This window comes from Taudactylus pleione, unplaced genomic scaffold, assembly GCF_031769625.1.
Source record: "Taudactylus pleione unplaced genomic scaffold, aTauple2 ptg000407l, whole genome shotgun sequence".
Classification (NCBI taxonomy): domain Eukaryota; kingdom Metazoa; phylum Chordata; class Amphibia; order Anura; family Myobatrachidae; genus Taudactylus; species Taudactylus pleione.
The window spans coordinates 1,888,293-1,914,248 of NW_028284809.1; the positions used below are offsets into that span (position 1 = coordinate 1,888,293).

A 25,956-nucleotide genomic window follows, 5' to 3' on the forward strand; every position below is an offset into this window, starting at 1 on the left:
CGATGTTTGCTAATCTGCGCATGCGTATGCATCACAGTGCGCGTGCGCGAATTACACAATGCGTTCATTGACCGCTCGCTCGCCCAGAACAGCCAGCCCAGCAGAGCGAGTGACAGGAGAGGCCGTTTGTGGGTGGTAACAGGGGCAGTCCAGTAAAAACGGTGGGTTGGATTTGCGAACGCAGGCGTGCCTGAGTGTTCTAACGCCGTTTTTAAGGTGTGCATAATTAACAGGCAGCGTCATAGTACACGTCACTTGCCTTTTTTTCACACTGATTTCCTGGCAATGCTTGTGGTAGGGTAAAGCAACCGCAAGCACTGCGTTCACATCCGATGGTGCTCGATGTACCAATGTTTTAATACACTTCCTGGAGATGACGTGTTGCTGATGGGCGGCTCTGTCTGTGCGATTGGGCGTACACTCAGACAAAGTGGCCGCTCGCTAAGACATGGTGGGCGTGCTTATGCCTTGGCGAGCGTTCGCTTCCCGTGGCGTCACTTTGACAAATTTGCATACGCATCGTGCGAGCGTACGCTCATAGCGACCGGGTCTGAATCAGGCCCTGAGTCCTGGAAGTGAAACGCTGGTTGCCTTGTGAATTCTTCCTTCCCAGTGGGATGGATACAGTGTCGGACTGAGGCATAAAGGCCGCACCGCAGGAATGCAGAGTATGGACCCATTCTTAAGGGGTGTGGTCATTCACCAGAGGGGGTGTGGCCAACCATCACAGTTACTTGGCTAACCATTAGGCAAATATTGATGTCGTTTCTATAGAAGAAAACCAAGAACCAGTGTTTTTCAGTGGTCCTGCTCCACGAGGTAACGTTTCCTCAAATAGAGTAACAATGTAAAATTCAGTGCACAGTCTGGAACATGACACCTAGAGGAGGGGGTGGGGCCCTCAGGCAGTGCGACCCACCGGGGATTTCCCCTATACACCTGTGGGTCAGTCCAACCCTGGATAGATACTTAAGCAGCATTGTGGGAAGCACGTTGCCGCGTTTCATAGTTCTACTTCTTCAGGGTTTGGTTTTCCTCATCGTAGTGGGGATATATGTTAGTGTCCCAATCTTATTAATCCCTTGTTATACGGTGGAATGACCATTAGTGCAGAACAATACTAAAATACAATAATGGTGGTGGTGATTGGTTATGACTGATATTTATTAAGCCTTGGAAAGAGATAAAGCTGAGAAGTAGCCCAAAGCAACCAATCATCTCCTGCCATTTACCTAGCATAGTCTATGAAATAACAGTTAGAAGCTGATTGGTTGCTTTTGGGCAACTTCTCCATATTATTTCGCTGCAAAGCTTGATAATTATTTAGAACTTTAATGCTTTCGTAGAACAGTCCTTACATAGTATTTATTCCCTCCACTGTTTATTTTTCCCTTGCAGCTCCTCCGTCGATCACACATCTGGAGAAAGTTAGTGGAGAGAATGAGCAGAGCAGATACTTGTGCTCCGTGGCCGGTTTTTACCCCAGAGATATAACCGTGGAAATGCTGAAGGATGGAGAAGTGATAGAGGGGTCTGTTTTGTCCAATCACCACGAGAACACTGATGGCACTTTCTCCGTTGATAGCACGGTGATAATACCCCCTGAAGAGAAACCGAAGTACGTGTCCTGCCGAGTACGCCATCAGTCTCTCACCACTGATCTTCAACAGAAGTTCCTTTTGGTGTATAATGGTGAGATCAGAACCTGCCATGGGCCATTACTATTAAAGTACAGTATACTCATCACTTTCCGATGCAATAAGAAATCAAAATTCCAATACGTTAATTGTACTCTATATTTAGATATTATTATTACATTTATTATTAACTCTCCTCTCTTTCTCGAGGACAATAGAGGTTGGGGAGGGGATGTAGTTAGCAGTTCGGCGGACAGAATGCCGCCAATCTAAATCCCAACACGGGACATATTCAGTTGTCCTACATGTTCTAAAAGTACATAGATAAACGTTGTAAGAGGAGACTCTGAAAGCTTCTAGATCAAGTTGATGGCCATCACCGACAAATGGAGGATGTCATGTGAGTGTTAGATAAGGTACAAGACAATCAAATGGATGATAATAAATTGCTCTACTTCTACAGTTGCTCTTGTGCATGGAGTGGAGATTTGTGCAGCGTATGGTGCACTGTATCTAAGGATCACATGGAGGATCTGCCTCGTCCTGTTATAGGCCTATAATTAGTGTAGCTTTGATTAGCTTGGAATATTGTGATGTGTAATGAAAAATATATATATTCCTCTGCTATGGTGCACTGCTCACTGCAATAAATTCTACTCCATCAGTATGCATTCATAACATATAGGGGACTGTTAGGGGAAGCTGTGCCAAGCTTTAGAGAGAGATAAAGAACCAATCAATTAGCTCCTAACTGTCACTTTACAGGCTGTGTTTGAAAAATGACAGATAGCAGCTGATTGAATGGTACTTTGGAGCTTATTCAGACCCGGTTGTTAGCTCTACGAGCTCGCAACCGGGTCGATGTTGCTCCAGTGTGCATGCACACGACGGAGCCGTGCGCATGCGTGAGACCCGGCTAATGACGGGTGATCCGTCGTTAGGGGTCTCGTTGCAGATGGGGCGAGCTGTCGATGTTGAGTGACAGCTCGCCCTGTTTGCTGGGCGGGCCGGGGGCATGCCCGGCCAATCGGAGGCGTTCCTGTCGGAACGCATGCCGTTTGGGGGCGGCCCCACAGACATCATCAGTGTTTGAGCAGGAAGCTCCCTGGGGCTTAAGGTTGACGAGACCCTACCTTAGGGTCTCGTCGTAAGCCCCTATGGTCGCGATGGTCTTGACCACCGCGACCATCACCCTTAGGGGTCGTTAGAGCTGTGGGTGTTAACCCACAGCCTAACGACCGACATGGAGGCGGTCGTTCAGGATGCAAGCGGCCGCCCTGTTTCAGAACGACCGCTTGCGTCCTACGACCGCCTCTGAATGAGGCCCTTTATCTCTCCATTTTATCACTCTCTAAGGTTTAGTACATCTCGCCCTATAAGTGTTATATACACCTCATAGGAGTTTTCTTATAATTATACTTCACCTCTTATTATTTCCAGAAGACAATAATAGCAGCATTGGGATGGTGATAGGCATCGTCATTGCAGGAATTGTGGTCCTTCTGCTGATCATTGCTGTAGTACTATATAGGAAGAGGAAATCTGGTAAGTTATGAATTTGTTACATTTTGTTCTACAGTGAAAGTAAAGCTATAAAGATATGTCCATGTGTTGTAGCCAGAGAGGCACAGCCTGGTCTTCTGTCGCCTTATATGTCAAATTAGCCCCTCAGTCACACACAAATATCAAATTAATCAGCACAGACTGCTGGTGAGCCTTAGTCATATTGCAATGCGGCTTAGATGCATTTTCAGCAAAAATAGATGCCCGGCACTAGCAGAGTAGCACAGGAACTGACGGCTCACTCCCGCCAGGCAAGTCACGCTGCGTGGCGTATTGAGACTAGATGTATGAGGAAACATCTGTACTGTACCAGAGCTGTGACTCCTGTTATATATTAGAGGTGACTGACACATACTGTACCAGAGCTGTGACTCCTGTTATATACTAGAGGTGACTGACACGTACTGTACCAGAGCTGTGACTCCTGTTATATACTAGAGGTGACTGACACGTACTGTATCAGAGCTGTGACACCCTTTATATACTAGAGGTGACTGACACGTACTGTACCACAGCTGTGAATCCTGTTATATACTAGAGGTGACTGACACTTACTGTACCACAGCTGTGAATCCTGTTATATACTAGAGGTGACTGACACGTACTGTACAAGAGCTGTGAGTCCTGTTATATACTAGAGGTGACTGACACGTACTGTACCAGAGCTGTGACTCCTGTTATATACTAGAGGTGACTGACACGTACTGTACCACAGCTGTGACTCCTATTATATACTAGGGGTGACTGACAGGTACTGTACCAGAGCTGTGACTCCTGTTATATACTAGAGGTGACTGACAGGTACTGTACCAGAGCTGTGACTCATGTTATATACTAGAGGTGACTGACACGTACTGTACCAGACCTGTGACTCCTGTTATATACTAGAGGTGACTGACACGTACTGTACCAGAGCTGTGACTCCTATTATATAATAGAGGTGACTGACACGTACTGTATCAGAGCTGTGACTCCTGTTATATACTAGAGGTGACTGACACGTACTGTACCAGAGCTGTGACTCCTGTTATACACTAGAGGTGACTGACACGTACTGTATCAGAGCTGTGACTCCTGTTATATACTAGAGATGACTGACAGGTACTGTATCAGAGCTGTGACTCCTGTTATATACTAGAGGTGACTGACACGTACTGTACCAGAGCTGTGACTCCTGTTATATACTAGAGGTGACTGACGCGTACTGTACCAGAGCTGTGACACCCTTTATATACTAGAGGTGACTGACACGTACTGTACCACAGCTGTGAATCCTATTATATACTAGAGGTGACTGACACGTACTGTACCACAGCTGTGAATCCTGTTATATACTAGAGGTGACTGACACGTACTGTACCAGAGCTGTGAGTCCTGTTATATACTAGAGGTGACTGACACGTACTGTACCAGAGCTGTGAGTCCTGTTATATACTAGAGGTGACTGACACGTACTGTACCAGAGCTGTGACTCCTGTTATATACTAGAGGTGACTGACACGTACTGTACCACAGCTGTGACTCCTGTTATATACTAGAGGTGACTGACAGGTACTGTACCAGAGCTGTGACTCCTGTTATATACTAGAGGTGACAGACACGTACTGTACCAGAGCTGTGACTCCTGTTATATACTAGAGGTGACTGACACCTACTGTATCAGAGCTGTGACTCCTGTTATATACTAGAGGTGACTGACACGTACTGTACCAGAGCTGTGACTCCTGTTATATACTAGAGGTGACTGACACGTACTGTATCAGAGCTGTGACTCCTGTTATATACTAGAGGTGACTGACAGGTACTGTATCAGAGCTGTGACTCCTGTTATATACTAGAGGTGACTGACACGTACTGCACCAGAGCTGTGACTCCTGTTATATACTAGAGGTGACTGACACGTACTGTACCAGAGCTGTGACACCCTTTATATACTAGAGGTGACTGACACGTAGTGTACCACAGCTGTGAATCCTGTTATATACTAGAGGTGACTGACACTTACTGTACCACAGCTGTGAATTGTGTTATATACTAGAGGTGACTGACACATACTGTACCAGAGCTGTGAGTCCTGTTATATACTAGAGGTGACTGACACGTACTGTACCAGAGCTGTGAGTCCTGTTATATACTAGAGGTGACTGACACGTACTGAACCAGAGCTGTGACTCCTGTTATATACTAGAGGTGACTGACACGTACTGTACCAGAGCTGTGAATCATGTTATATACTAGAGGTGACTGACACATACTGTACCAGAGCTGTGACTCCTGTTATATACTAGAGGTGACTGACACGTACTGTACCAGAGCTGTGAATCCTGCTTTATACTAGAGGTGACTGACACATACTGTACCAGAGCTGTGACTCCTGTTATATACTAGAGGTGACTGACACGTACTGTACCACAACTGTGACTCTCCTGTTATATAGTAGAGGTGACTGACACGTACTGTACCACAACTGTGAATCCTGTTATATACTAGAGGTGACTGACACGTACTGTACCACAGCTGTGACTCCTGTTATATACTAGAGGTGACTGACACGTACTGTACTAGAGCTGTGACACCCGTTATATCCTAGAGGTGACTGACATGTACTGTACCACAGCTGTGACTACTGTTATATACTAGAGGTGACTGACACGTACTGTACAAGAGCTGTGACTCCTGTTATATACTAGAGGTGACTGACAGGTACTATACCAGAGCTGTGACTCCTGTTATATACTAGAGGTGACTGACAGGTACTGTATCAGAGCTGTGACTCCTGTTATATACTTGAGGTGACTGACACGTACTGCACCAGAGCTGTGACTCCTGTTATATACTAGAGGTGACTGACACATACTGTACCAGAGCTGTGACACCCTTTATATACTAGAGGTGACTGACACATACTGTACCAGAGCTGTGACTCCTGTTATATACTAGAGGTGACTGACACGTACTGTACCAGAGCTGTGACTCCTGTTATATACTAGAGATGACTGACACGTACTGTACCACAGCTGTGAATCCTGTTATATACTATAGGTGACTGACACGTACTGTACCAGAGCAGTGAGTCCTGTTATATACTAGAGGTGACTGACACATACTGTACCAGAGCTGTGAGTCCTGTTATATACTAGAGGTGACTGACACGTACTGTACCAGAGCTGTGAGTCCTGTTATATACTAGAGGTGACTGACACGTACTGTACCAGAGCTGTGACTCCTGTTATATACTAGAGGTGACTGACACGTACTGTACCAGAGCTGTGAATCCTGTTATATACTAGAGGTGACTGACACATACTGTACCAGAGCCGTGACTCCTGTTATATACTAGAGGTGACTGACACGTACTGTACCACAACTGTGACTCTCCTGTTATATAGCAGAGGTGACTGACACGTACTGTACCACAACTGTGACTCTCCTGTTATATAGTAGAGGTGACTGACACGTACTGTACCAGAGCTGTGACTCCTGTTATATACTAGAGGTGACTGACACGTACTGTACCAGATCTGTGACTCCTGTTATATACTAGAGGTGACTGACACGTACTGTACCAGAGCTGTGACTCCTATTATATACTAGAGGTGACTGACACGTACTATATCAGAGCTGTGACTCCTGTTATATACGAGAGGTGACTGACACGTACTGTACCAGAGCTCTGACTACTGTTATATATTAGAGGAGACTGACACGTACTTTATCAGAGCTGTGACTCCTGTTATATACTAGAGGTGACTGACAGGTACTGTATCAGAGCTGTGACTCCTGTTATATACTAGAGGTGACTGACACTTACTGTACCAGAGCTGTGACTCCTGTTATATAATAGAGGTGACTGACAGGTACTGTACCAGAGCTGTGACTCCTGTTATATACTAGAGGTGACTGACACGTACTGTACCAGAGCTGTGACTCCTGTTATATACTAGAGGTGACTGACACGTACTGTACAAGAGCTGTGACTCCTTTTATATACTAGAGGTGACTGACACTTACTGTACAAGAGCTGTGACTCCTGTTATATACTAGATGTGACTGACACGTACTGTACCAGAGCTGTGACTCCTGTTATATACTAGAGGTGACTGAGACGTACTGTACCAGAGCTGTGAATCCTGTTATATACTAGAGGTGACTGACACCTACTGTACCAGAGCTGTGACTCCTGTTATATACTAGAGGTGACTGACACGTACTGTACCAGAGCTGTGACACCCTTTATATACTAGAGGTGACTGACACGTACTGTACCACAGCTGTGAATCCTGTTATATACTAGAGGTGACTGACACTTACTGTAAAACAGCTGTGAATCCTGTTATATACAATAGGTGACTGACACGTACTGTACCAGAGCTGTGAGTCCTGTTATATGCTAGAGGTGACATACACGTACTGTACCAGAGCTGTGAGTCCTGTTATATACTAGAGGTGACTGACACGTGCTGTACCAGAGCTGTGACTCCTGTTATATACTAGAGGTGACTGACACGTACTGTACCAGAGCTGTGAATCCTGTTATATACTAGAGGTGACTGACACGTACTGTACCAGAGCTGTGACTCCTGTTATATACTAGAGGTGACTGACACGTACTGTACCAGAGCTGTGAATCCTGTTATATACTAGAGGTGACTGACACGTACTGTACCAGAGCTGTGACTCCTGTTATATACTAGAGGTGACTGACACGTACTGTACCACAACTGTGACTCTCCTGTTATATAGTAGAGGTGACTGACACGTACTGTACCACAGCTGTGACTCCTGTTATATACTAGAGGTGACTGACAGGTACTGTACCAGAGCTGTGACTCCTGTTATATAATAGAGGTGACTGACAGGTACTGTACCAGAGCTGTGACTCATGTTATATACTAGAGGTGACTGACACGTACTGTACCAGAGCTGTGACTCCTGTTATATACTAGAGGTGACTGACACGTACTGTACCAGAGCTGTGACTCCTGTTATATACTAGAGGTGACTGACACGTACTGTACCAGAGCTGTGACACCCTTTATATACTAGAGGTGACTGACACATACTGTACCACAGCTGTGAATACTATTATATACTAGAGGTGACTGACACGAACTGTACCACAGCTGTGAATCCTGTTATATACTAGAGGTGACTGACACGTACTGTACCAGAGCTGTGAGTCCTGTTATATACTAGAGGTGACTGACACGTACTGTACCAGAGCTGTGACTTCTGTTATATACTAGAGGTGACTGACACGTACTGTACCAGAGCTGTGACTCCTGTTATATACTAGAGGTGACTGACACGTACTGTACCAGAGCTGTGAATCCTGTTATATACTAGAGGTGACTGACATGTACTGTACCAGAGCTGTGACTCCTGTTATATACTAGAGGTGACTGACACGTACTGTACCACAGCTGTCACTCCTGTTATATACTAGAGGTGACTGACAGGTACTGTACCAGAGCTGTGACTCCTGTTATATACTAGAGGTGACTGACAGGTACTGTACCAGAGCTGTGACTCCTGTTATATACTAGAGGTGACTGACACGTACTGTACCAGACCTGTGACTCCTGTTATATACTAGAGGTGACTGACACGTACTGTACCAGAGCTGTGAATCCTGTTATATACTAGAGGTGACTGACACTTACTGTACCAGAGCTGTGACTCCTGTTATATACTAGAGGTGACTGATACGTACTGTACCAGAGCTGTGACACCCTTTATATACTAGAGATGACTGACACATACTGTACCACAGCTGTGAATCCTGTTATATACTAGAGGTGACTGACACTTACTGTACCACAGCTGTGAATCCTGTTATATACTAGAGGTGACAGACACGTACTGTACCAGAGCTGTGAGTCCTGTTATAGACTAGAGGTGACTGACACGTGCTGTACCAGAGCTGTGACTCCTGTTATATACTAGAGGTGACTGACACGTACTGTACCAGAGCTGTGAATCCTGTTATATACTAGAGGTGACTGACACGTACTGTACCAGAGCTGTGAATCCTGTTATATACTAGAGGTGACTGACACGTACTGTACCAGAGCTGTGACTCCTGGTATATACTAGAGGTGACTGACACGTACTGTACCACAACTGTGACTCTCCTGTTATATAGTAGAGGTGACTGACACGTACTGTACCACAGCTGTGACTCCTGTTATATACTAGAGGTGACTGACACGTACTGTACCAGAGCTGTGACACCCGATATATACTAGAGGTGACTGACACGTACTGTACCACAGCTGTGACTCCTGCTATATACTAGAGGTGAATGACACGTACTGTACCACAGCTGTGACTCCTGTTATATACTAGAGGTGACTGACAGGTACTGTACCAGAGCTGTGACTCCTGTTATATAATAGAGGTGACTGACAGGTACTGTACCAGAGCTGTGACTCATGTTATATACTAGAGGTGACTGACACGTACTGTACCAGAGCTGTGACTCCTGTTATATACTAGAGGTGACTGACACGTACTGTACCAGAGCTGTGACTCCTGTTATATACTAGAGGTGACTGACACGTACTGTACCAGAGCTGTGACACCCTTTATATACTAGAGGTGACTGACACGTACTGTACCACAGCTGTGAATCCTATTATATACTAGAGGTGACTGACACGAACTGTACCACAGCTGTGAATCCTGTTATATACTAGAGGTGACTGACACGTACTGTACCAGAGCTGTGAGTCCTGTTATATACTAGAGGTGACTGACACGTACTGTACCAGAGCTGTGAGTCCTGTTATATACTAGAGGTGACTGACACGTACTGTACCAGAGCTGTGACTCCTGTTATATACTAGAGGTGACTGACACGTACTGTACCAGAGCTGTGAATCCTGTTATATACTAGAGGTGACTGACATGTACTGTACCAGAGCTGTGACTCCTGTTATATACTAGAGGTGACTGACACGTACTGTACCACAGCTGTCACTCCTGTTATATACTTGAGGTGACTGACAGGTACTGTACCAGAGCTGTGACTCCTGTTATATACTAGAGGTGACTGACAGGAACTGTACCAGAGCTGTGACTCCTGTTATATACTAGAGGTGACTGACACGTACTGTACCAGACCTGTGACTCCTGTTATATACTAGAGGTGACTGACACGTACTGTACCAGAGCTGTGAATCCTGTTATATACTAGAGGTGACTGACACGTACTGTACCAGAGCTGTGACTCCTGTTATATACTAGAGGTGACTGATACGTACTGTACCAGAGCTGTGACACCCTTTATATACTAGAGATGACTGACACATACTGTACCACAGCTGTGAATCCTGTTATATACTAGAGGTGACTGACACTTACTGTACCACAGCTGTGAATCCTGTTATATACTAGAGGTGACAGACACATACTGTACCAGAGCTGTGAGTCCTGTTATATACTAGAGGTGACTGACACGTACTGTACCAGAGCTGTGAGTCCTGTTAGATACTAGAGGTGACTGACACGTACTGTACCAGAGCTGTGACTCCTGTTATATACTAGAGGTGACTGACACGTACTGTACCAGAGCTGTGAATCCTGTTATATACTAGAGGTGACTGACACATACTGTACCAGAGCTGTGACTCCTGTTATATACTAGAGGTGACTGACACGTACTGTACCACAACTGTGACTCTCCTGTTATATAGTAGAGGTGACTGACACGTACTGTACCAGAGCTGTGAATCCTGTTATATACTAGAGGTGACTGACACATACTGTACCAGAGCTGTGACTCCTGTTATATACTAGAGGTGACTGACACGTACTGTACCACAACTGTGACTCTCCTGTTATATAGTAGAGGTGACTGACACGTACTGTACCACAACTGTGAATCCTGTTATATACTAGAGGTGACTGACACGTACTGTACCACAGCTGTGAATCCTGTTATATACTAGAGGTGACTGACACGTACTGTACCACAGCTGTGAATCCTGTTATATACTAGAGGTGACTGACACGTACTGTACCACAGCTGTGACTCCTGTTATATACTAGAGGTGACTGACACGTACTGTACCACAGCTGTGAATGCTGTTATATACTAGAGGTGACTGACTCGTACTGTACCAGAGCTGTGACTCCTGTTATTTACTAAAGGTGACTGACACGTACTGTATCAGAGCTGTGACTCCTGTTATATACTAGAGTTGATTGACACGTACTGTACCAGAGCTGTGAATCCTGTTATATACTAGAGGTGACTGACACATACTGTACCAGAGCTGTGACTCCTGTTATATACTAGAGGTGACTGACACGTACTGCACCACAACTGTGACTCTCCTGTTATATAGTAGAGGTGACTGACACATACTGTACCAGAGCTGTGACTCCTGTTATATACTAGAGGTGACTGACAGGTACTGTACCAGAGCTGTGACTCCTGTTATATACTAGAGGTGACTGACAGGTACTGTATCAGAGATGTGACTCCTGTTATATACTAGAGGTGACTGACACGTACTGTACCAGAGCTGTGACTCCTGTTATATACTAGAGGTGACTGACACGTTCTGCACCAGAGCTGTGACTCCTGTTATATACTAGAGGTGACTGACACGTACTGTACCAGAGCTGTGACACCCTTTATATACTTGAGGTGACTGACACATACTGTACCACAGCTGTGAATCCTGTTATATACTAGAGGTGACTGACACTTACTGTACCACAGCTGTGAATCCTGTTATATACTAGAGGTGACTGACACGTACTGTACCAGAGCTGTGAGTCCTGTTATATACTAGAGGTGACTGACACGTACTGTACCAGAGCTGTGAGTCCTGTTATATACTAGAGGTGACTGACACGTACTGTACCAAAGCTGTGACTCCTGTTATATACTAGAGGTGACTGACACGTACTGTACCAGAGCTGTGAATCCTGTTATATACTAGAGGTGACTGACACATACTGTACCAGAGCTGTGACTCCTGTTATATACTAGAGGTGACTGACACGTACTGTACCACAACTGTGACTCTCCTGTTATATAGTAGAGGTGACTGACACGTACTGTACCACAACTGTGAATCCTGTTATATACTAGAGGTGACTGACACGTACTGTACCACAGCTGTGAATCCTGTTATATACTAGAGGTGACTGACACGTACTGTACCACAGCTGTGAATCCTGTTATATACTAGAGGTGACTGACACGCACTGTACCAGAGCTGTGACTCCTGTTATATACTAGAGGTGACTGACACGTACTGTACCAGACCTGTGACTCCTGTTATATACTAGAGGTGACTGACATGTACTGTACCAGAGCTGTGACTCCTGTTATATACTAGAGGTGACTGACAGGTACTGTACCAGAGCTGTGACTCATGTTATATACTAGAGGTGACTGACACGTACTGTACCAGACCTGTGACTCCTGTTATATACTAGAGGTGACTGACACGTACTGTACCAGAGCTGTGACTCCTGTTATATACTAGAGGTGACTGACAGTTACTGTATCAGAGCTATGACTCGTGTTATATACTAGAGGTGACTGACACGTACTGTACCAGAGCTGTGACTCCTGTTATATACTAGAGGTGACTGACAGGTACTGTACCAGAGCTGTGACTCCTGTTATATACTAGAGGTGACTGACTGGTACTGTACCAGAGCTGTGACTCCTGTTATATACTAGAGGTGACTGACAGGTTCTGTACCAGAGCTGTGACTCCTGTTATATACTAGAGGTGACTGACACGTACTGTACAAGAGCTGTGACTCCTGTTATATACTAGAGGTGACTGACACGTACTGTACAAGAGCTGTGACTCCAATATATACTAGATGTGACTGACACGTACTGTACCAGAGCTGTGACTCCTGTTATATACTAGATGTGACTGACACGTACTGTAACAGAGCTGTGACTCCTGTTATATACTAGAGGTGACTGACAGGTACTGTATCAGAGATGTGACTCCTGTTATATACTAGAGGTGACTGACACGTACTGTACCAGAGCTGTGACTCCTGTTATATACTAGAGGTGACTGACACGTACTGCACCAGAGCTGTGACTCCTGTTATATACTAGAGGTGACTGACACGTACTGTACCAGAGCTGTGACACCCTTTATATACTTGAGGTGACTGACACATACTGTACCACAGCTGTGAATCCTGTTATATACTAGAGGTGACTGACACTTACTGTACCACAGCTGTGAATCCTGTTATATACTAGAGGTGACTGACACGTACTGTACCAGAGCTGTGAGTCCTGTTATATACTAGAGGTGACTGACACGTACTGTACCAGAGCTGTGAGTCCTGTTATATACTAGAGGTGACTGACACGTACTGTACCAGAGCTGTGACTCCTGTTATATACTAGAGGTGACTGACACGTACTGTACAAGAGCTGTGACTCCTGTTATATACTAGAGGTGACTGACACGTACTGTACAAGAGCTGTGACTCCAATATATACTAGATGTGACTGACACGTACTGTACCAGAGCTGTGACTCCTGTTATATACTAGATGTGACTGACACGTACTGTAACAGAGCTGTGACTCCTGTTATATACTAGAGGTGACTGACAGGTACTGTATCAGAGATGTGACTCCTGTTATATACTAGAGGTGACTGACACGTACTGTACCAGAGCTGTGACTCCTGTTATATACTAGAGGTGACTGACACGTACTGCACCAGAGCTGTGACTCCTGTTATATACTAGAGGTGACTGACACGTACTGTACCAGAGCTGTGACACCCTTTATATACTTGAGGTGACTGACACATACTGTACCACAGCTGTGAATCCTGTTATATACTAGAGGTGACTGACACTTACTGTACCACAGCTGTGAATCCTGTTATATACTAGAGGTGACTGACACGTACTGTACCAGAGCTGTGAGTCCTGTTATATACTAGAGGTGACTGACACGTACTGTACCAGAGCTGTGAGTCCTGTTATATACTAGAGGTGACTGACACGTACTGTACCAGAGCTGTGACTCCTGTTATATACTAGAGGTGACTGACACGTACTGTACCAGAGCTGTGACTCCTGTTATATACTAGAGGTGACTGACATGTACTGTACCACAGCTGTGACTCCTGTTATATACTAGAGGTGACTGACACGTACTGTACCACAGCTGTGACTCCTGTTATATACTAGAGGTGACAGACAGGTACTGTAGCAGAGCTGTGACTCCTGTTATATACTAGAGGTGACTGACAGGTACTGTACCAGAGCTGTGACTCATGCTATATACTAGAGGTGACTGACACGTACTGTACCAGAGCTGTGACTCCTGTTATATACTAGAGGTGACTGACAGGTACTGTATCAGAGCTGTGACTCCTGTTATATACTAGAGGTGACTGACACGTACTGCACCAGAGCTGTGACTCCTGTTATATACTAGAGGTGACTGACACGTACTGTACCAGAGCTGTGACACCCTTTATATACTAGAGGTGACTGACACATACTGTACCACAGCTGTGAATCCTGTTATATACTAGAGGTGACTGACACTTACTGTACCACAGCTGTGAATCCTGTTATATACTAGAGGTGACTGACACGTACTGTACCAGAGCTGTGAGTCCTGTTATATACTAGAGGTGACTGACACGTACTGTACCAGAGCTGTGAGTCCTGTTAGATACTAGAGGTGACTGACACGTACTGTACCAGAGCTGTGACTCCTGTTATATACTAGAGGTGACTGACACGTACTGTACCAGAGCTGTGAATCCTGTTATATACTAGAGGTGACTGACACATACTGTACCAGAGCTGTGACTCCTGTTATATACAAGAGGTGACTGACAGGTACTGTACCACAACTGTGACTCTCCTGTTATATACTAGAGGTGACTGACACGTACTGTACCACAACTGTGAATCCTGTTGTATACTAGAGGTGACTGACACGTACTCTACCACAGCTGTGAATCCTGTTGTATACTAGAGGTGACTGACACGTACTGTACCAGAGCTGTGAATCCTGTTATATACTAGAGGTGACTGACACGTACTGTACCACAGCTGTGACTCCTGTTATATACTAGAGGTGACTGACACGTACTGTACCACAGCTGTGAATGCTGTTATATACTAGAGGTGACTGACACGTACTGTACCAGAGCTGTGACTCCTGTTATATACTAAAGGTGACTGACACGTACTGTATCAGAGCTGTGACTCCTGTTATATACTAAAGGTCACTGACACGTACTGTACCAGAGCTGTGACTCCTGTTATATACTAGAGGTGACTGACACGTACTGTACCAGAGCTGTGACTCCTGTTATATACTAGAGGTGACTGACACGTACTGTACCAGAGCTGTGACTCCTGTTATATACTAGAGGTGACTGACACGTACTGTACCAGAGCTGTGACTCCTGTTATATACTAGAGGTGACTGACAGGTACTGTACCAGAGCTGTGACTCCTGTTATATACTAGAGGTGACTGACACGTACTGTACCAGAGCTGTGACTCCTGTTATATACTAGAGGTGACTGACACGTACTGTACCAGAGCTGTGACTCCTGTTATATACTAGAGGTGACTGACACGTACTGTACCAGAGCTGTGACTCATGTTATATACTAGAGGTGACTGACACGTACTGTACAAGAGCTGTGACTCCTGTTATATACTAGAGGTGACTGACAGGTACTGTACCTGAGCTGTGACTCCTGTTATATACTAGAGGTGACTGACAGGTACTGTATCAGAGATGTGACTCCTGTTATATACTAGAGGTGACTGACACGTACTGTACCAGAGCTGTGACTCCTGTTATATACTAGAGGTGACTGACACGTACTGCACCAGAGCTGTGACTCCTGTTATGTACTAGAGGTGACTGACACGTACTGTACCAGAGCTGTGACACCCTTTATATACTTGAGGTGACTGACACATACTGTACCACAGCTGTGAATCCTGTTATATACTAGAGGTGACTGACACTTACTGTACCACAGCTGTGAATCCTGTTATATACTAGAGGTGACTGACACGTACTGTACCAGAGCTGTGAGTCCTGTTATATACTAGAGGTGACTGACACGTACTGTACCAGAGCTGTGAGTCCTGTTATATACTAGAGGTGACTGACACGTACTGTACCAGAGCTGTGACTCCTGTTATATACTAGAGGTGACTGACACGTACTGTACCAGAGCTGTGAATCCTGTTATATACTAGAGGTGACTGACACATACTGTACCAGAGCTGTGACTCCTGTTATATACTAGAGGTGACTGACACGTACTGCACCACAACTGTGACTCTCCTGTTATATAGTAGAGGTGACTGACACATACTGTACCAGAGCTGTGACTCCTGTTATATACTAGAGGTGACTGACAGGTACTGTACCAGAGCTGTGACTCCTGTTATATACTAGAGGTGACTGACAGGTACTGTATCAGAGATGTGACTCCTGTTATATACTAGAGGTGACTGACACGTACTGTACCAGAGCTGTGACTCCTGTTATATACTAGAGGTGACTGACACGTTCTGCACCAGAGCTGTGACTCCTGTTATATACTAGAGGTGACTGACACGTACTGTACCAGAGCTGTGACACCCTTTATATACTTGAGGTGACTGACACATACTGTACCACAGCTGTGAATCCTGTTATATACTAGAGGTGACTGACACTTACTGTACCACAGCTGTGAATCCTGTTATATACTAGAGGTGACTGACACGTACTGTACCAGAGCTGTGAGTCCTGTTATATACTAGAGGTGACTGACACGTACTGTACCAGAGCTGTGAGTCCTGTTATATACTAGAGGTGACTGACACGTACTGTACCAAAGCTGTGACTCCTGTTATATACTAGAGGTGACTGACACGTACTGTACCAGAGCTGTGAATCCTGTTATATACTAGAGGTGACTGACACATACTGTACCAGAGCTGTGACTCCTGTTATATACTAGAGGTGACTGACACGTACTGTACCACAACTGTGACTCTCCTGTTATATAGTAGAGGTGACTGACACGTACTGTACCACAACTGTGAATCCTGTTATATACTAGAGGTGACTGACACGTACTGTACCACAGCTGTGAATCCTGTTATATACTAGAGGTGACTGACACGTACTGTACCACAGCTGTGAATCCTGTTATATACTAGAGGTGACTGACACGTACTGTACCAGAGCTGTGACTCCTGTTATATACTAGAGGTGACTGACACGTACTGTACCAGAGCTGTGACTCCTGTTATATACTAGAGGTGACTGACATGTACTGTACCAGAGCTGTGACTCCTGTTATATACTAGAGGTGACTGACAGGTACTGTACCAGAGCTGTGACTCATGTTTTATACTAGAGGTGACTGACACGTACTGTACCAGACCTGTGACTCCTGTTATATACTAGAGGTGACTGACACGTACTGTACCAGAGCTGTGACTCCTGTTATATACTAGAGGTGACTGACAGGTACTGTATCAGAGCTATGACTCGTGTTATATACTAGAGGTGACTGACACGTACTGTACCAGAGCTGTGACTCCTGTTATATACTAGAGGTGACTGACAGGTACTGTACCAGAGCTGTGACTCCTGTTATATACTAGAGGTGACTGACTGGTACTGTACCAGAGCTGTGACTCCTGTTATATACTATAGGTGACTGACAGGTTCTGTACCAGAGCTGTGACTCCTGTTATATACTAGAGGTGACTGACACGTACTGTACAAGAGCTGTGACTCCTGTTATATACTAGAGGTGACTGACACGTACTGTACAAGAGCTGTGACTCCTGTTATATACTAGATGTGACTGACACGTATTGTACCAGAGCTGTGACTCCTGTTATATACTAGATGTGACTGACACGTACTGTACCAGAGCTGTGACTCCTGTTATATACTAGAGGTGACTGACAGGTACTGTATCAGAGATGTGACTCCTGTTATATACTAGAGGTGACTGACACGTACTGTACCAGAGCTGTGACTCCTGTTATATACTAGAGGTGACTGACACGTACTGCACCAGAGCTGTGACTCCTGTTATATACTAGAGGTGACTGACACGTACTGTACCAGAGCTGTGACACCCTTTATATACTTGAGGTGACTGACACATACTGTACCACAGCTGTGAATCCTGTTATATACTAGAGGTGACTGACACTTACTGTACCACAGCTGTGAATCCTGTTATATACTAGAGGTGACTGACACGTACTGTACCAGAGCTGTGAGTCCTGTTATATACTAGAGGTGACTGACACGTACTGTACCAGAGCTGTGAGTCCTGTTATATACTAGAGGTGACTGACACGTACTGTACCAGAGCTGTGACTCCTGTTATATACTAGAGGTGACTGACACGTACTGTACCAGAGCTGTGAATCCTGTTCTAGGGGTGTGCACCGGACACTTTTCGTGTTTTGTGTTTTGGTTTTGGATCTGGATCTTTCTTCGTGTTTTGGATCTGGATTGGTTTTGCCAAAACCACCCTTCCGTGTTTTGGGTTCTGGGTTTTGTGTTTTGGATCTGGATTTTTTCTTAAAAAATAAAAAAAAACCGCTAAAATCACATAAATGGGCCTTTTTTTGTTCCTACGCTATTAATAACCCCAATAACATTAATTTCCACTCATTTCCACTCTATTCTGAACACCTCACACCTCACAATATTGTTTTTAGGCCAAAAGGTTGTACCGAGGAAGCTGGATGACTATGCTAAGCGACACAAGGGGGCGGCACAAACACGTGGCCCATCTAGGAGTGGCACTGCAGTGGCAGACAGGAAGCCAATCAGCGTTATGGTGCCCATTTGCATGTAGCACGAACCCGGGAGATCCGTGCTACATGCATCTGTGTGATTGGCACAGAGCAATGACAGGTCCGTGAGACCCGTCTGTGCTGCTGTGGTAAAAAAAAAAAAAAAAAACCTGTGTAAAAAAAGAAAAAAATGGCGTGCACCCCCCCAAAAAAGAGCAACCAGCCCCGGGCATTAGTAACCCAGTGCTGGGTGTGCTTAAATACAGGGGACAAACGACGTAGGGGTCCCCTGTACTTAAGCACAACCAGCACCGGGCTAGTCAGAACCAGCGCTGGTTGCCAAAATACGGGGGACAAACGACGTAGGGGTCCCCTGTATTCTGCGCAACCAGCTCTGGGCTCTGATCCGGTCCTGGTTCTGGAAATATAGGGGACAAAAAATGAGTAGGGTTCCCCTGTATGTTCCAGAACCAGCACTGGACTTTTTCTAGCGGGGGGCTGATGCCACAGCCAGGGGAGCCCTTTCACCGGGCCCCCCAGCCGCAGCATCAACCCTGACCGCTAGTCAGCCCAGGCCGGGGATCTCTGGAGAGCTGGGGACCCCCCCAATAAAGGGGTCACCCTCTCCAGGGCACCCCAGGCCCAGGCTGATAGCCCGGGGCTATCCCCGCCACCCCTGGTGGCGGTGGGTGGCGGGTTGATTGTGTGGTGTGGTGTAAATAAAGAATATCAAACATTGTCTTTACAAGTAGAACTGCAAGTCCCAGCTAGCCTGCCCCGCATGCTGGTACTTGGAGAACCACAAGTACCAGCATGCAGGGCATTAAGGGCCCACTAGTACCTGTAGTTCACCTGTAAAAAAAATGTTTAAAAAAACACAGGACACACACACCGTGACAGTATAAGTTTATTAAACATACATACACACACACACATGTACACATACTCACCTATGTAACCTGTAGCATCGGTCCACTTGTCCGGTAAAGTATCCCTAGGGGACCTGTGAAAAAAAACATACTCACCATCTCCTATGCGAGGTTCTGTCCTCTTCGTTCCAAAGTAGGCATCCCCGGACTTGGCAAAAAAAAAAAACGAAAACGCGATCCACGAACTTAGTACCGTTCTATAGAACGGTACTTCCCGAATGAGAGCTTAGCGGCGGGGTATCACCATGGAAACCCCGCTGCTAAGCGTTCATTGGCTGAGAGAGGTCATCTCCCGTCTCTCAGCCAATGAACGGCTCCCTCCATTGTAGTCAATGGTGGGAACCGCAGGGTAAACTTTAATAACCTTGCGGCTCCCAGCATTGACTACAATGGAGGGAGCCGTTCATTGGCTGAGAGAGACGGGAGATGGCCTCTCTCAGCCAATGAACGCTTAGCAGCGGGGTTTCCATGGTGATACCCCGCCGCTAAGCTCTCATTCGGGAAGTACCGTTCTATAGAACGGTACTAAGTTCGTGGATCGCGTTTTCGTTTTTTTTTTTTGCCAAGTCCGGGGATGCCTACTTTGGAACGAAGAGGACAGAACCTCGCATAGGAGATGGTGAGTATGTTTTTTTTCACAGGTCCCCTATGGATACTTTACCGGACAAGTGGACCGATGCTACAGGTTACATAGGTGAGTATGTGTACATGTGTGTGTGTGTGTGTGTATGTATGTTTAATAAACTTATACTGTCACGGTGTGTGTGTCCTGTGTTTTTTTTAAACATTTTTTTACAGGTGAACTACAGGTACTAGTGGGCCCTTAATGCCCTGCATGCTGGTACTTGTGGTTCTCCAAGTACCAGCATGCGGGGCAGGCTTGCTGGGACTTGCAGTTCTACTTGTAAAGACAATGTTTGATATTCTTTATTTACACCACACCACACAATCAACCCGCCACCCACCGCCACCAGGGGTGGCGGGGATAGCCCCGGGCTATCAGCCTGGGCCTGGGGTGCCCTGGAGAGGGTGACCCCTTTATTGGGGGGGTCCCCAGCTCTCCAGGGATCCCCGGCCTGGGCTGACTAGCGGTCAGGGCTGATGCTGCAGCTGGGGGGCCCGGTGAAAGGGCTCCCCTGGCTGTGGCATCAGCCCCCCGCTAGAAAAAGTCCAGTGCTGGTTCTGGAACATACAGGGGAACCCTACTCATTTTTTTCCCCTGTATTTCCAGAACCAGGACCGGATCAGAGCCCAGAGCTGGTTGCGCAGAATACGGGGGACCCCTACGTCGTTTGTCCCCCGTATTTTGGCAACCAGCTCTGGTTCTGACTAGCCCGGTGCTGGTTGTGTTTAAGTACAGGGGACCCCTATGTCGTTTGTCCCCTGTATTTAAGCACACCCAGCACTGGGTCACTAATGCCCGGGGCTGGTTGCTCTTTTTTTGGGGGGGGGGACGCCATTTTTTTCTCTTTTTACACAGGTTTTTTTTTTTTTATTTACCACAGCAGCACAGACGGGTCTCACGGACCCGTTAGTGCTCTGTGTCAATGACACAGATGCAAGTAGCACGGATCTCCTGGTCCGTGCGTGCATCTGTGTCATTGAAATACACAGCAGCACAGACGGGTCTCACTGACCCATCTGTGCTCTGTGTCACTGTCAATCACACAGATGCATGTAGCACGGATCTCACGAGTCCGTGCTACATGCAAATGAGCACCATAATGCTGATTGGCTGAGAGCCGTGACAGACGGCTCTGTCAGCCAATCAGCACTTTGCCCATTAAAGGCAAAGGCATTTTTTTTTAAATGGCCGCTCGAGGCAAAACCTCGAGATCCGACAGCAGATCTCGAGGTTTTGCCTCGGGAGAGGGATCCGGGGCAGACAGGGAGATCCGAGCTTGGGCTCGGATCGCCCCGGATCCCCGAAGTTCGGGTGGGTTCGGTTCTCAGGGAACCGAACCCGCTCATCCCTATTATATACTAGAGGTGACTGACACATACTGTACCAGAGCTGTGACTCCTGTTATATACTAGAGGTGACTGACACTTACTGTACCACAGCTGTGAATCCTGTTATATACTAGAGGTGACTGACACGTACTGTACCAGAGCTGTGAGTCCTGTTATATACTAGAGGTGACTGACACGTACTGTACCAGAGCTGTGAGTCCTGTTATATACTAGAGGTGACTGACACGTACTGTACCAAAGCTGTGACTCCTGTTATATACTAGAGGTGACTGACACTTACTGTACCACAGCTGTGAATCCTGTTATATACTAGAGGTGACTGACACGTACTGTACCAGAGCTGTGAGTCCTGTTATATACTAGAGGTGACTGACACGTACTGTACCAGAGCTGTGAGTCCTGTTATATACTAGAGGTGACTGACACGTACTGTACCAAAGCTGTGACTCCTGTTATATACTAGAGGTGACTGACACGTACTGTACCAGAGCTGTGAATCCTGTTATATACTAGAGGTGACTGACACATACTGTACCAGAGCTGTGACTCCTGTTATATACTAGAGGTGACTGACACGTACTGTACCACAACTGTGACTCTCCTGTTATATAGTAGAGGTGACTGACACGTACTGTACCACAACTGTGACTCCTGTTATATACTAGAGGTGACTGACACGTACTGTACAAGAGCTGTGACTCCTGTTATATACTAGATGTGACTGACACGTACTGTACCAGAGCTGTGACTCCTGTTATATACTAGATGTGACTGACACGTACTGTACCAGAGCTGTGACTCCTGTTATATACTAGAGGTGACTGACAGGTACTGTATCAGAGCTGTGACTCCTGTTATATACTAGAGGTGACTGACACGTTCTGCACCAGAGCTGTGACTCCTGTTATATACTAGAGGTGACTGACACGTACTGTACCAGAGCTGTGACACCCTGTATATACTTGAGGTGACTGACACATACTGTACCACAGCTGTGAATCCTGTTATATACTAGAGGTGACTGACACTTACTGTACCACAGCTGTGAATCCTGTTATATACTAGAGGTGACTGACACGTACTGTACCAGAGCTGTGAGTCCTGTTATATACTAGAGGTGACTGACACTTACTGTACCACAGCTGTGAATCCTGTTATATACTAGAGGTGACTGACACGTACTGTACCAGAGCTGTGAGTCCTGTTATATACTAGAGGTGACTGACACGTACTGTACCAGAGCTGTGAGTCCTGTTATATACTAGAGGTGACTGACACGTACTGTACCAGAGCTGTGACTCCTGTTATATACTAGAGGTGACTGACACGTACTGTACCAGAGCTGTGAATCCTGTTATATACTAGAGGTGACTGACACATACTGTACCAGAGCTGTGACTCCTGTTATATACTAGAGGTGACTGACACGTACTGCACCACAACTGTGACTCTCCTGTTATATAGTAGAGGTGACTGACACATACTGTACCAGAGCTGTGACTCCTGTTATATACTAGAGGTGACTGACAGGTACTGTACCAGAGCTGTGACTCCTGTTATATACTAGAGGTGACTGACAGGTACTGTATCAGAGATGTGTCTCCTGTTATATACTCGAGGTGACTGACACGTACTGTACCAGAGCTGTGACTCCTGTTATATACTAGAGGTGACTGACACGTTCTGCACCAGAGCTGTGACTCCTGTTATATACTAGAGGTGACTGACACGTACTGTACCAGAGCTGTGACACCCTTTATATACTTGAGGTGACTGACACATACTGTACCACAGCTGTGAATCCTGTTATATACTAGAGGTGACTGACACTTACTGTACCACAGCTGTGAATCCTGTTATATACTAGAGGTGACTGACACGTACTGTTCCAGAGCTGTGAGTCCTGTTATATACTAGAGGTGACTGACACGTACTGTACCAGAGCTGTGAGTCCTGTTATATACTAGAGGTGACTGACACGTACTGTACCAAAGCTGTGACTCCTGTTATATACTAGAGGTGACTGACACGTACTGTACCAGAGCTGTGAATCCTGTTATATACTAGAGGTGACTGACACATACTGTACCAGAGCTGTGACTCCTGTTATATACTAGAGGTGACTGACACGTACTGTACCACAACTGTGACTCTCCTGTTATATAGTAGAGGTGACTGACACGTACTGTACCACAACTGTGACTCCTGTTATATACTAGAGGTGACTGACACGTACTGTACAAGAGCTGTGACTCCTGTTATATACTAGATGTGACTGACACGTACTGTACCAGAGCTGTGACTCCTGTTATATACTAGATGTGACTGACACGTACTGTACCAGAGCTGTGACTCCTGTTATATACTAGAGGTGACTGACAGGTACTGTATCAGAGATGTGACTCCTGTTATATACTAGAGGTGACTGACACGTACTGTACCAGAGCTGTGACTCCTGTTATATACTAGAGGTGACTGACACGTACTGCACCAGAGCTGTGACTCCTGTTATATACTAGAGGTGACTGACACGTACTGTACCAGAGCTGTGACACCCTTAAACCTTCTATCGGATGAGGTGTTGTCATGTGTGCAAACCACTTATCATACTAAGATAAAATAAAGACACTGAGACGTGGATTTGGCAGATAACTTGATGGCGATTTATTGGAGCAATAATAATTATTATTTATTTATTATTTATTTAAGGATGTATGGTGGCAAAGAAAGGACGGCCAGAAATCAGCCAGATCTGCTATGCCCACACACAAACAACAAAAGGCATAGCAGGCGTAGATCGCCCAGAGTGCATACACATAACCATGTAAATCATGTCAACAACAAAAGGTAACGCTCACCCCCATCTTGACTTCCCACCCGTTTAGGTGGTGATACTACCCCCCGTTAGGTTGGTACAGCCAACTACCAGTCAACGAAGGTAGCGCCCTTAAATCATAATTGCACCCGGACTGGCGACCTGCCGTTCTTTCCCGCCACAGCAAGGTTCTGCTTATAGAACCGCCGCACCGCCACCATACCAAGTACTACCCCAATAACGCCAACTCCTCAAAAAGATCCCCAATAAACAATGACAAACCCTCCTCTGTTAAATGAACTCCATCAGGTCTATACATATAACTAAATCTACCCCACCAAATCATTGACAATATCAACTCGTAATTCTACAGTAGACCTCTGCCCTAAGTCGTTGCCTCTTAAATAAGCCACCAAAATACGTGGCCTACCAAAAAGCCTTGCATAGTCTAACAGTTTAGGACAAAAGGAATGCCATCTCATACCTCTGGAAACTATCCAATGGACCCTAGCTGAATATTCAAAAATTTGAGCTTGATCTGAACTCATAAACCTAGCAGCCCAAAAATATATGAGTGGCCTATCACCCAAATGTCCTGCGTGTCAAAGAGCAATCCTAAAGGTGGAGGAAAGCAGTAAATAAAAAATTAGTAATTGTCATAAAACAATAACATTTTATGGTGTATTAGTGGGATCTGATAGAACATAAGTGAGTATCTGCCAAAAAGAAAAATTTTCTATTGGTCGCCGACTTTACTATTTAAAGTGGCTTTGACAAACAGAAGACACAAAGGGGAAGAATGGGTGGGGGGGAATTGGGAAAAAACAGGTGAACTCGGCAAGAGGTAAAATAAAAACCTGCTGAGGGATGGACTATGGCCTAATTAAATGATTGAGAATAGCCGAATTGAATCCGTCAGTTCAGGTAAAAATTGTAAAATCCCTCAAGACTCCCATTGCCAGCAATGGCGAGTAGCTAATCCCGAGTAGGACGGACAGGGGTAACAGACAAGACAGGACAGTACATGAGACAAGACAAAAACCAGGCAAGCATAAAATATAAACGTAACCGGAACAGACTGTGAAATGACTTTAAAACAAAGGGCCTTCACGCCTAGGTCGAATGTAACCTTTATAACTATCCGATTTCCAACGTCCTAGGGCCTTAATTTCTGATGCCGAGAAACCCGCAGCTGCCGCCGAAGTTGCGGCTCCGATCAG

The 25,956-nt window shown here is 45.7% G+C and overlaps 1 protein-coding gene across 5 annotated transcripts in view; it reads left to right on the plus strand.

Moving 5' to 3' along the window:
• The window catches only part of LOC148506367 (uncharacterized), a 117,050-nt gene that overhangs the window by 12,731 nt on the left and 78,363 nt on the right, over nucleotides 1-25,956 (plus strand). For all 5 annotated transcript variants that reach the window (XM_088446908.1, XM_088446913.1, XM_088446912.1 and 2 more), the window contains exons 3-4: nucleotides 1,399-1,692; nucleotides 3,078-3,182. In XM_088446908.1, the coding sequence (XP_088303034.1) occupies nucleotides 1,399-1,692; nucleotides 3,078-3,182 (399 nt within the window). The remainder of the gene's footprint in view (nucleotides 1-1,398; nucleotides 1,693-3,077; nucleotides 3,183-25,956) is intronic.